The 14039-nt window shown below is 32.7% G+C and overlaps 2 protein-coding genes across 2 annotated transcripts; both read left to right on the top strand.

Moving 5' to 3' along the window:
* The first annotated feature begins 2963 nt into the window (after positions 1-2963).
* Positions 2964-4417, top strand: LOC132058936 (protein RSI-1). The gene is made up of 3 exons (XM_059451368.1): positions 2964-3121; positions 3234-3258; positions 3952-4417. Exons 1-3 carry the CDS (start codon positions 3038-3040, stop codon positions 4131-4133), a joined length of 291 nt encoding a protein of 96 aa, XP_059307351.1. The 5' UTR covers positions 2964-3037; the 3' UTR covers positions 4134-4417.
* Positions 4418-7931: 3514 nt separating this feature from the next.
* Positions 7932-13794, top strand: LOC132058935 (uncharacterized). Its single transcript, XM_059451367.1, has 6 exons — positions 7932-8114; positions 8712-8806; positions 11155-11416; positions 11510-11706; positions 12464-12651; positions 13477-13794. The coding sequence occupies exons 2-6, from the start codon at positions 8712-8714 to the stop codon at positions 13761-13763; spliced, it is 1029 nt and encodes a 342-aa protein (XP_059307350.1). The 5' UTR covers positions 7932-8114; the 3' UTR covers positions 13764-13794.
* The last annotated feature ends 245 nt before the right edge of the window (positions 13795-14039 follow it).

Here is a 14039-nt window from a genome sequence, read left to right as displayed (position 1 = left end):
CTCTAAAAATTCAATTTTACTCTTAATGAAATAATTTCTAGCCACAAAAATTTCTTTGACTTGTTTTAGACCAGAATATTAAAAAGTTTTTTTTTCTTAAATTTCGTATCCAATCAAATACCCTCATATAAATTGAGACTCAGGGAATATAATTTTACTAGTGAATTGGGTTGTTACATAAAGTTATCATCTTGCTTCAGAATTCGTTTTAACTAACTTCAATATTTAAGCATCTTAACTAATCTATTTACACTGAACTATTTGTCGGTGCTTTTACTCTACTATGGACCCACAACGACCTCATGCACTTTAATTTCACACATCAGCTTATTATATTTTTTTGGGGGGGAATTCAACAGGTATCAACCTTGAAGTTTTACTCTTCATTTTCTATATGGTGGAATTCCATATATGACATCATGAAAAATTAAGAATGTATATTACATTAAGGAAATTATTTACCATTGGACGTATGTAGAAGAAAATGTCTTATACTTGGACTTAAAATTTAAGTTCGCATTGCTTGAAGTACCCCAATTATAAGAGTTATACCTGAGATTAGAATCAATGAATTAAGAATGAGTAAGATTTTATTATATGTATATACTTTTTAAAAAAATGTTGTGTGTGTATATATATATATATATATATATATATATATATATACATATCTCGAGCGAATGCACCGCATTACATTTTGAAAGGGGAAAAATATTGTTTTTTTTTTTTTTTAAGTGTAGACATTCATGATTTGAAAGTAAAAGTTATGGCATTTCGAGGATTATAATAAGATCTTATTGACTCAATACATATATTTTATTTTTCGTTATGTATAAGCTACGGGAAATAATAGTGTCCTTAATCGACTAGCAAGCTCCACCCGACGAATGTTGTCATTAAGAAGCGGATGGTGAAGCTCAGGGATTTTAGACGCTGTAGGTTGACCTCCTATGAAATTATCATCCATGTGCAAGTTGTTATAACCGCCTATCAAAGCAAAGAGTGAAACAAGAACCAATGATTAAAAGTTTAACTACGTTTACCTTTATTAACCAAACAAAATATAATGAATTAAGTTGAATCTGTAAAACCCGTTCCTAAATCTGCTACTATACTCCACTTTGGAAAATAAAAAGTTTAAGTGTTAAAATGATCTAAGATCTTGCAAATTGCAATAAATGCATCAACATGGAGTTTCCTTTTGTACATGATATATCATACAAACCAAATTGTCATAAGGCATGACGTCCGTACAGTGCATGTAGTTATAAGGTTCCATTGCACGTTATCGACTTCTACTTGTATTATTAGTCGGTGGCAGTATTTTTTTTTTTTTTCCTTTTCCGTTAAGTGTCTTAGTATCCGCTTTGAGGTCTCAACTAATTAAGATTCGCATCGCATAGATTTATTAAAGAAGAAAACGCTTCCTATGAAGACTTTTTTCATTTTCTTAGTTCAAATACGAGATATGTAATTAAATATGAAGAGATTTTATCCATCCTATCACAATATTCGATGGTCGGTGATAATAAATTATTATATTACTGTTAGAAGAGAAATAAGAAAGATCTATGCCTAAGTGCCATGTTACCTCATGTGAGCATTAGGATTTTTTTTTCTTTCATTGTCCATATAATCCCGGCATGTGATGAATATTTAAAGGTCAACAAAAATATAAAACTGATCTATCTTTCTTCCGATATAATATTAACTTATTTACACGATAATTTCATTTTACCTTTTTCTTTTTGACAGTTATATTTCATGCATATGCAACTTTAATTACGCAGACAACCCATAATATTGTTATACCACAAAAAAAAAAAAAAAAAAAAAAAAAAAAAAAAAGAACTTTGTGAGTAAAACCTTACTTGAACTCTGAGTGGTAAAACTAGTCCATTACCCATCAAAGGGTGTAATATAGTGTTAGATTTTTATGCCACCTTAGAAAAATTAATATAATTCCTTAGTTGGGAATTCTTCTTTTTGAAAGACAAATTAATATAAACTAGTTATATTACCATCGAAGGTTGTAGTTAAGTAGTTAGGATTTTTCCCGTCTTTAAGCCGAGATTTTGGGTTCGAGCCATGAAAACCCAGTACTTTACTTTCTTAGTAGACTTACCAACATGAATTCGACTTAATCAATCAAGTGTAATTCAGATACCGAATAAATAAAAATAAATAAACGGAAAAGGTAAATGACAATCAATTTGGACAAATATCATCAATTTTGGCAGTATTGAGAAAAAAATGAGAGGAAACAACAGAAGAAATGGGCCTTCTTTTTGTCTTAACATTTCAAGATCCAAGAAAACGACTCAACTAACATGCTAGTATAAAAAGTTGACAAAAAATCAATCCAAAAAATAAGAAAATAAGAAATTATAATTCACCGCAAACACGGCGCCTTCACCGCTCATCCTTTTTCATAATTATCAATCAATTAAATGGACTTTTCTTGTGGATTGGTCCTATTTTCACGCCATAATATTCGCCACTTTTGTTTTCTTTTTCTTTTGCTTCCTCGAAATTATAAGATACAGTTACACTTTTGGACCTTTTGATATATTACAATTGTAAACTCAATTAACTAAAATGTGTATTTTTTTAAGACCTTTTTATATTAAAAAAAAGTAATATTAAGACTATTTTTTAGAACTATATTACCCTCAAATACAAATCGACATTATAAATTTAACATAAACACATCGATATAATTGAATGGTTTATCACTTAATAATTTGTTATAATTATAAAGATTCACAATCGAAGGGATCAAGCTGCCCCTATTAAATAAATGAAGGTTAAATTAAATGTGCTGAACATAAAATTATAAGGACTAAAATAATAATTTATCCGTATTTGAGGGACTAAAGGTGTTAATTTTTCATATTAAAATCACTCTATAAATATTCCCACTTAACTCTTCTACTTCCACCATTCCAAATTCTTCTCTTCATTTTACTTACTAGATCTTCCTTATTCTCTTCACTACTAAAAGCAAATTAGTTTCCTTTTTTTGAAGAGAAGAAGAATGGCAAAAGGTGGATACAATGCTAGCATCTTGTTGCTTCTCTCAATGTTTTTGATATTGCTCATTTCTTCCAATGTGGTTGAGGTATATGGGTTTTTTATATCAGTATAAGTGATCATTAGAAGAACAAAAAAGAATGTAGAGTTTGTTTGACAAACCATTTTAATTTTGTATCTATTTCTCTTTGTTTTGGCAGGGTTACAACAGGCTCCGCCCTAGTGGTATGTATACACTTTCACTAATTTCCTTTTCTTTTCTTGATCTTTAATGTGTAGGAAAATATTGTTACTTGTGATGGAGTACAATTTGTTACTATATTAATATCAGTAGCGGATCCAAGATTTTAAAGTTATGAATACTCCACGTACTTTAACATAGAGTGCTAAGGATAAAAAGAACTTAGCAAGTGATAAAATAAGAAGTATCAGAAATTTATTAGAAGAACGCTTCACATCGATTTGAAACCCGTACATTGAGATTAAGGGCTAATTCACCTGATGTGGTTTCTGCCTTCCACTGTTGAAGTGAAGGGTTCAAACCCCATGTCACTAGCTTAATTCCCCTTTCCCCCTTATAAAATGACGTCTTGGTCCATCTTTCTATGCAAAGGTGCTAGCCAATTTTATATGTAACTTATTCATACTTTTTACTGAATATTTATAGTTTAAGTCGGGGTTAATAGGTTCTTGAGCACTCGAAATGTTTAATGTGACTCCGCCCCTACTTTGACAACTATAAAAAGAAATTAACGTTTGAATAGTTGATGTACGGTCTCATCCATTTACTTAAAATCTTGAATCTGGATATAGTGATGGTGACGTTTAGTTAATTAACCGCGTAGTAATAAGACTCTTAATATTTTTTTGTATAACTTTTTTCTTTATTAATTTATTTTGGATGTGATGTGTTAACAGATTGCAAGCCAAGATGTACCTATCGATGCTCAGCAACATCACACAAGAAGCCATGTATGTTCTTTTGTCAAAAATGTTGTGCTACATGCTTGTGTGTTCCTGCTGGGGTTTATGGCAACAAACAAACATGCCCTTGTTACAACAACTGGAAGACTCAAGAAGGAAAACCCAAATGCCCTTAAATATTAAGTTAGGGAAATTAATTTTTTCCAATAATTAATGGAAAAAAAATTAAGACTATGGTCATTGTGTTTTGTATTGCATTAACTTAATTTCTTTTTTTATGGAGTTTTGATGTATGTTTAAGCAATTTGTATTTCTCTACTCGGTTGTTATCAGAGTCTAAGTTGTAGTACTGGAGTGATATGATTAGTGAAGATTCATATAGCCGACTCCAACTTGCTTCTTATTGAGGTGTTGTTGTAATCTGTTTTTATGAGAATATAATAATAACTTATTTATTGAATCGAGTCTACTTTATGATATTAATTTTATTATTCTGATATTTGTTTCTCCTTTGAGCCTTGAGTAGGGACTTTTCGTGCAATTTGTATTTCTCTTCTCTGTTGTCGTCGGAGTCTAAGATGAGTTGTAGTACAAGAGCGATATGGTCAATGAAGGATCATATAATCGATTCTAACTTGCTTGAAATTAAAGGTTGTTATAGTATATTTTTAATATGAGAATGCAATAACTTATTAATTGAATCGAATCTATTCCATTATTGTAATTTTACTGTCTGTGCTGATATTTGTTTTGTCCTTTGAGCCTTGAGTTGGAACCTTTTTTTTTTACTGTATCTTGTACGTACATAAACCTTGTGGGGGAGAGAGAGGAAAAAAGAGAGAACCAAGTTACTTTCTTTTTGTTACAGCATCTTTTTTCCAATAGATGGTCCATATAGTAGACTGTAAATGACTACGGTCTTAATAAATATTATTCTTTACTTAAAATAGGGTCAAATTAAAAAAGGTATGATGATTTAATTATACTGAAAGGTCACTGGTTATTTTTGGAATAGTTGTAGAGGGTGGTGGTGGATAAATATGTACCAGTATATGTTATTTAGGCCAAATAAAGTTGTCAAGATTTTCCATTTTGGCACTTTAGCTAACACTTATTCTAATTAGGCACTTCAACTTGAGCAAAAGTGTACCAATAAAACACAAAATACACCATCTATAAGAAAACTAGCGCGCGTGGTCACAAGTGGTTCCTTTCTGTAAAAGTAAACAAATAAAAATCTGCCACCTGTTCTCTCACCTCCACGTAATGTCGATCTGGATGAAATCTAGTGGTGGGTTTGTCTCAATTTTGAATCCTTAGCCCAATTGGGCTGAAGTTTATTTGGTTTTGAAATCTTAGGATTAATTGTATCTTTGAAGTTAAATTGATGAAGTAATTATTGTTCGAAAATGAGATGAATCTGTAAGAAAACCAAACAAAGAAATGTCGACGGGAGTGATGGTAGAGAAGATGAACAAGAAAGAAAAGAAACAATAAATTGTTTGAAGAAGGGGATAATAGTATTTGGAGCAGTTCACGCGCTTAAGAGGAGTGACATGTCAAAGATTTTGTGTTTAATTGGTACATTTTTATCTAATTGGAACACGACTTAGTTAAAGTGCCCAAATGAAAAATTTTGACAAGTTTAAGGATCTACTTATGTATTTGGCCTGATATTTATACCAAATAAAAAAATTGAACTTATTGCAATTTGCACCAAGAATTTCGCTGAGGAAGGTATCTACATGCACCATTGAATCAAATATATACTCCAAACTTAATTAGTATGACTTGATAGCATAACCATCACAATAACAATAATTATGCCTCGTTTTCAAGCAAGAGGGGTATGCTATATCATGATTGAGTCGTCACTTCATTTTAGTTTATTCGTTACAAATTAACTCTATTTATATTGACGGTTAACCTACCGCACCTCCTTTATCCAAATTGGGACGGCAACAATATTATGATGGGAAAAATCAAACTAGACAACTATGCTAATCGAAGATTGACGCATTAAAGAAACAAACATGACGTGACGCAGTAAAGGTGACCACGATCTCGACCTATAGACCTGTTGGGGTAGGTTGGCTATATCCGTTGAAGGTCTGGAACCATAATGCAAACTTGCTAGAGAAGATATGTGACCATGATCAAAGAAATGATCAGTCAAGATTAGTCTCAATGGTAATCAACTCCGAAGAATCCAGGATTCTCTCCTGAAGAATTTCAACAACATGAGAGACATGCAGATATCATTCAACAAAGTGGGGCGTCAGGCGTGCAATACAGAGTGATGTTATGTAGGGTTAGGCTATAAAAGTATCCCTTCCCCTCAATTGTGTCCCATCTGATTTTTTTTCATCACTAAGTGCTATAACACTTGCGGTTCATATTTTTCTCTAGTTCTCAATTTCTAAATCTCTCGCAGCCATTGTAACCCTAGAGTCATCTCAATAAGGATAACTTACTTTGCTTTATTTGATTACTCGTTCATTATTACTTGTATATTATTTTACATTGCTTTCCATTTAGTGAGTTAGTATTATCTATTTCAATATTTGTTCGATCGACCTGTTTGTCCTTAAGCCACTAAATAAATTAAATTGTTTCTCTGAATTGCAAATGTAGGGGTAATCATAAGCAGAATGGGATCCGGAATTTTAAGTTTTTAATACTGCTGTAGTTGTTATTTACTTGGTCAATAATTGCAACATATAGGAAATACGATCTCTTGGTCTCTTACAATTTGAATAAAAGAAAATGATTTTTTTCAGATCTCTTATATGTTTTTTAAGATCTCTTATGTGTAAAAAAATAAAAATCTCTTATAAAAGGGTCATAAAACTAAAAAAAAATTGTAAAGGACCAAATAACTATTTCAATATACAGTATGAATAGATGAAAATGAAGTTCTTATTATTGGTGCTGCTCCTCTTTTGTCCACAAACTATATGTACCCATCACATCTCCAAGGAATTTACCAACTCTGCTCCTTTATATTTGTAAAGATTATGCTTTGTAAAACTTTGTACTTGTGTTAAGAAATTCACCTAATATGTACAAATAATTTTATTGAGAATTTAATAAGTTATCTTTTCTCGAATACAAAATTCATAAATTTAAAATTCTTGCTCTGACCCTATTTCTGACAGGTTTTCACTACATGAATATATTATCGTGTAGAAGCGGTTTCTGAATTTGAAGCTTATGAATATTTATAATGACCTCAATTGCTAAAATATGCACTTTTAATTCCTTTTCTTATGAATATGCAAAAAGTTTAAAAATTATTAATTGTTCTACTGTTTAATTAATCATGTGTTGTGTTAAATTTGTACTCTTCATATTTGAGGGTAATGTATTTCCAAAAATAGTCCAAATATAAAATAATTCCTTCACAAAAGGATCAAACACAAATATTTTAATTGATTGAAGGTTAAATATATCTTAATATTATACATCACAAAGATTAAAATCATAATTTACCAATAATTAATGGATCAAAAGTAGTACTATTTTTCCTACAAAAAAAAACTTTGCCCCATTGGAATACACCTTTGTTGTTGTTGCTCTTTTTTTAAAATAATATAATAGTCAAAAACACGCCTGAAGTATTATTTTTAGTTGCGAGTTTTCTGTCTGAACTGTCAGGTGTTTGTGTTTTCTATTTGAACTATCACCAACTATTTTATCGAAACACACCTCAAAGTTGACTAAACAAGTGTTTGAATACAATCGTTAAAAGGCGCGTGATAACTTAATTTAGCAATAAAATTTCGTCAACATGGCAGTTGACTCAGTAATTTCAAAATGTAGCTTGATAAATAGTTAGTGATAATTCATGTAGTAAATGTAACCACCTCACAGTTCAAGTAAGAAAATAAAAAAATAAAAAAAAGTCATATTTCACGTGTGTTTTTTACAATTATTTTTTAAGTTGACACTAAATCCTTTCTTATTTTTATTTTTTATTTTCTCCCTACTTTCCAACCTTCACTGCTTTGGATTCTCCTCTCCTCTATTCATTACAAATTGGCAAACCATTTTTCCAAATTGTCATGAATGTGAAAAGGCTTCTGGTGGATTGAAGAATGTTATATCTATTTGCTATTTGATACAATAATTGACTACTCAACTGTCAATCTAACAAGGTAATTTGCTTTTTAACCTCTTAGTTTCTTCCAAAATTTCAATTTCAAATGTAAAAATCAAATCTTGATTCAAAATTTGGAGCTTTTTCCTATTTGGGTTTTGCAGATAGAAACCTATTTACTAAATTGATTAGACTATAGCTAACAATTGATATCAAAGATTTCATTTTTACCAATTTAAACTGAAAAATAAAATCTTGTTTGAAAATTTGGAGCCTTTTTCTATCTGAGGTTTTCAAGATAGAAACCAGTTTACTAAAATGGTTAAGACTATGTATAATTTGTGACATCAAAGATTTCATTTTTAAAAATTTTAAACTGAAAAATTAAATCTTGATTGTAAATTTGGAACCTTTTTGTATGTGGGTTTTGGAGATAAACCAGTTTACTGAATTTGTTAGCCTATATATATATAACATGTGACATCAAAGATTTCATTTTTAAAAATTTTTAACTGAAAAATTAAATCTTGATTGTAAATTTGGAACCTTTTTGTATCTGGGTATTGGAGATAGAAACCAGTTTACTGAATTTGTTAGACTATATTTTAATATGTGACATCAAAGATTTAATTTTTAGCCTATTTTGTGATATCAGATGGCAGGTGTTTATTGGATCGCTTTCTTGGTAGTTTTATTTTGTCTTGTTGGTGCATTTGATGCTAGTGCTGGAGATGCTGACCCTTTGTACAGGTAACACCTTATGCTTAATATTTTGTGAGAGCTTTTCAATTTTCTATTTTTGTAATCTAGTAGTTTAGGGCATAGTTGTTCAGATGCAATGAAGATCGAGTTGAATGTTCCTTATCTCAATCACAAGTCATATGTGCAGTAACATGTTTTTCTTGAGTGTGAGGTAAACTTATTGTAGAAAAAACACCTAAGAAAGTGCAGAGATATGCACAAATCAGCACCATCTGCAGCAACGGCATCTATAGTGTGTAGCTTATGGGTTCATCCATACCTAGTAGCTTTGGCTCGAACCCTTGGACATATTATAGATTTTGAACCTAGTAAATCAAATGCGCATGGTAGAATCCTGAAGTCGAACCGATAATGTTCAAATCCTAGATCTGCCTCTATTTTTGAAGTTTTGGAAAGTTCCAGTTCCTGTGCAGTAACATTGACTTGGTTGCCTTATTGAGCTATAGTTCGTTGCGGGAAAGATTTGATTTTTCAAACTAAATGGCCCTCAAAATTGAATTATGTAGAAAATGTTGAGGTATCTAATGGGTATTTGTCCCATCATAGAGGCAGGAAACTGGTTAGCGACTTTAAGAATGATATACATCAGTATATACTCAGGGAGATTGGGCGAGTAGGTTTCCAGTTAGAATGATTTAAGGTTTCATCATATCAATCAACTATGCATCAGTCCCACTATTAGTTGGGGTCACCTATGTGAATCATATGGATCTATTCCGTTTTTCAGGTCTATTCTTTCCAATACTAAATAATTTGTCTTTGGGCAAATTAGGGGTTCTCTAAAACTAAGGGTTCTCTAGTCTCATACTTATATCTACATGGACATACAAGTCTCTGATTAGAAATGACTCATCGCAAACGACGGATGTAATGTAAGTGTAACAACAATTATTAAGATTTAATCCCAACCAGTTGGTATAACTTGTATAGAGACCTTTTGCTATTGTTCTTAGTCAAGTCCCTATTGATTTTGAGAGATTGTAGGTCTCTTGAGATAGTTTCACTCTATGTAACTTTTAGTTTGTCTTGACCCTTTTATCACATTCATTCACCATAGTGTTGCACTTATGGACCGATTCTGTGGGAATAATCAAATCATCTCAGACTACCTTCTCTCCTTTCACGCTCTATGAGTTTTATTCATAACTTCTGTCAGATATGATCATTTTTAATCTTGTATTGCTATACATCAGTCTTAGTATCCATTTTTCCTATAACATTTAATGAATATAGTGGGCTGTAAAGTCCTAACATTCACAATTATAATACATTATTTGTCTCACAATCGATCTATAGAACGTGCCTTTTAAAATCCTCGGTAATTATTGAAAAATTGAAATATTTACTGTCGTCCAACTATGCAAACATTACTACTCTTATTTAGCAGAGAGGAGGAAAATGCACTTATTACAATGAGCACATTTCTTTTCAGAATATCGAGGTAGTAGTACTATCCCATTTGCACCTAATCACGATTATGCAAACTTTAAAACTTTGGGGCAGTTGGGTAGATTTTTTTTTTTTTTTTTTTTTTTGGGGGGGGAGGGGCTGGGGGCGGGCGGGGGGGCACCAAATAGTTCTTAGGTAGACCTGAAAAACAAGCCCGAACAGTTGTTAGGTAGACCTGAAAAGTGGAAGTAATGAAAACTGTCCCCGCCGGAAGTGAGAGGTTCGGAGATTGAGGAGCATGTTAAGGATGGGAAAAAGAATAGGAAGAGCTTAGACAGAAATCTTTCAGGTTCTTCATGTTAAAGGTAGGAAATATGTTTCTCTCATAGATTCAATTTTTACTTAGTTCTCTATAGGCTCACTACCTCTTGGCACCCTTCCTAGAAGGTGGTTAAGACTTCGAGTGCTCTCTTAGGTGTATTGATCTCTTTTTTTAGTATGGTAAAATTTCACATTTATTACCAAAAAAAAAAGGTAGAAAGAGTAAGGACGCTGGATCAAGCTTTCCAGTTTATGGAGATATAACATGGATAACCACTGATAGTTATATAAGTTGCAACGAATTTGTAAAGGTTGTGAAGAAAATCGTATGCTAATTTCAGTTTCTAATCATGGAATAGATTTCTATTTTAGAGAAACTAGGAAGGGTAGGATGGTGATTGGAGTTTCTAACATAAAATACTGAAATACCAGCTGCTTTTGACTTTTGGTGAAGTATCCCCTGTGCTTCATGTGAGAAGCTATTCTAGTGAAGCTAATCCAAGAAGGCACCAACATACTATTTTTTTTCTGACACAAGTCGCCTTTGCAATTTATAAATTTTCTGTGCAGTCTTAGCACTTAACGATCAGACATGATATTTTTGAAATATCGTTTCTATGTTTTAGGGCTTGTTTTGGCCAGTGTAAAGAGACCGGATGTGCTGGAGAAACATGCTTCCCGCATTGTAAAACTCCTTCAAATGATTCTTCTTCTGATGATAACTGGTACTTAAAAGAGCCTCTATACCTATGGTTGAAACAAGCGAATTGCATAAGTGATTGCCAGTATCACTGCATGCTTCAAAGAGAAGAAGAACGAGCGACACATGGATTTGGGCCTGTGAAATATCATGGGAAATGGCCATTCAAACGAGTGTTTGGGCTTCAGGTATGTTAATTAAACGCCTTGTCCTATGTTCTAACAGCCTCAAAAAAGGTCCTCTCGTTTATGTATTCATATATTTGAGTATTAATCTCTCAGGAGCCAGTGTCTGTTGCTTTCTCTGCGCTTAACCTTGCAATGCATCTCCATGGATGGTTGTCCTTTTTCATGCTTATTTACTACAAGTTACGATCAAACTCTGATGAGACGACCTGCTACAGTTACAGTAGTTTGTGGCACATTTACGCGTTCTTGTCTATAAACTCATGGTTATGGAGTGCCGTCTTCCACAGCCGGTAAGTTTATGCTTTCTCAGTCTCGATAAGAGAAAAGTGACAAAAATGATCCCTTATGTTTGAGGGTAAGTTTAAAATAGTCCCTTAAGTTCCCTTAAGTATGTACTGAACAGTTTTGGTCCTTTAAGTTTGTCAAAAGTTAACACTTTTAATCTCCGTCAAATATTTATCGAACTTTGTCGGTTAGATTTTATAGGAAATATGAAGGGAAAAAAAATTAGCTGGAACACACATTTGGAGGTACAATTTTTGTAGTTTTTAATTTATTTCTAGAGTCTGGTGCCGCTTTTTAAGGTATAATTTCTGCTTCTTTTTTAAATATCTTTTTGGTGTCTAGTATAGTTTTTTGTGTTGCATATTTTAGGATTTGATGAGATTTTCTTGGTGTTTATGGGTAAATCTTTTTTCCCACTGTTTCCATCAAATCTAACGAACACAAATTGTTACATATTTGACAGACTAAAAGTATTAACTTTTGACAAACTTAAAGGACTAAAACTGTACATTGTATACTTGAGGGACTATTTTGAACCTATCATCAAACATAAGGTGCCATTTTTGTCATTTTCTGGTCTTGATAATGCTGATTTTGATTTCTTAACTTTACCAATGTAGAGGCTTTACTTTTTTATTGTATGTAGTTGGGATTTGTTGGCAGTGCCTGCCTTATCCGGCTTGAAGTTTATCTATTTTCTTGCAATATTAGTTCAGTAGACCAATTGAACTGTAATAACTTGTTTTCATTTATTTTTTACAGAGACATGGATTTTACAGAAAAGCTGGACTACTCATCTGCTGTGGCGTTACTTGGATTTTCACTGATTTTATCAGTATTAAGAAGTTTCAGTGTAAAGAATGAGGCGACGAGAGTTTTGGTTGCCGCTCCATTGCTTGCCTTCACAGTCACTCATATATTGTACCTGAACAACTATCAAATGGACTATGGTAATGTCATTATCTCTCTTTTTAAATTTACGACAAAAATGTGCATGCCTTGATAATAGGATGTTGAGTTGTATTCTCTAGGAAAACAAGCACAAGATAGTTTTTAACTCTAGTAAGAAAGGATAAGAATGTAATATTGAGTTTGGTGTACAAGTTGATCAGAATTACTGACTCTCGAAGTCATGTGCGGTAGCAATGCCAAAACAAATATGACGAGTAGTGGGGCCCTGAGCTAAGCCTTGGAAATCGTAATGCCATAATGCTTTTTAAAATCCTCCTAGCCGTTATCTTACTGCAATAATTCTTGCTAAAAATCCCCATGTTGTGCTAATTCTACGGCTAGTTGTAGGGTACTCCTACAAGAAGGTCCTTATATAATGCTCAAGGCTCTCGACTGAGTAATACAAGCGACTTTTAATTTGTTATGAGCGCAAATGATGGGCTCAATAAGTTCTACTTCAGCTATTGTTGTTTGGCATGATTTGTGTTTCGAAAAGGATTGGAAAGTGTAGGGAGCTACTCCCCCTGTCCCAAATTCTATGACACTCTTTTCCCTTTTAGTCAGTCCCAGAAAGAGTGACACCTTTTATATTTAGTAACCATTTGGCTTTAAAATTCCAATTTTACCTTTAATGAAATGATTTATAGCCACACAAATATCTATGGTTTATTTTAGACCACAAATTTCAAAATTCTTCCTTTCATTCTTAAAATCCATGCTCAGTCAAATACCTTCACATAAATTGGGAAGGAGAGAGTATTCGTTTTTGTGACTTACTTTTTGAGCGATTATATCTGATGATAATTACTGTGATTAATTCTCAGGATGGAACATGAAAGTTTGTGTTGTGATAGCTGTTTCTCAACTTCTAATTTGGGCAGTCTGGGCTGGAATTAGCCGTCATCCTTCTCGGTGGAAGTTATGGACGGTGGTTGTGGGAGGTGGCCTCGCTATGCTCCTAGAGATCTACGACTTCCCTCCATATCAAGGACTAGTAGATGCCCATGCACTTTGGCATGCGACCACAATCCCTCTGACCTATATCTGGTGGAGTTTCATCAAGGATGATGCAAAGTTTGGAACTTCAAACTTGAGTAAAAAAGTGAAGTAGTGTTTTCCGACAGAGTTTTATATCGCTTGATCAGTTAACTCAGTAGCAACTCCTTTTATTATCTTTTCTTTTTAGATGTTATCATCTTGTTTGTGCAAGAAAATCGAGTTTGGAATAGATAGAAGGGTATTAATATGCCCTGAGGCAGATTCAGGATTTTGATTTGATGGGTTCAACCTTTAGATTAGATTGTAATGTTGTTATAGTTGCAGAGTTGACATTATTCATTTCCTCACATGATTTGCAACATTTCCTTTGTTTCGTTGGGAGATCATT

This window comes from Lycium ferocissimum, chromosome 6 (genome assembly GCF_029784015.1).
Source record: "Lycium ferocissimum isolate CSIRO_LF1 chromosome 6, AGI_CSIRO_Lferr_CH_V1, whole genome shotgun sequence".
NCBI lineage: Eukaryota > Viridiplantae > Streptophyta > Magnoliopsida > Solanales > Solanaceae > Lycium > Lycium ferocissimum.
Note: the sequence above shows the minus strand (reverse complement) of the source record. Positions and strands in the feature narration are given on the sequence as shown.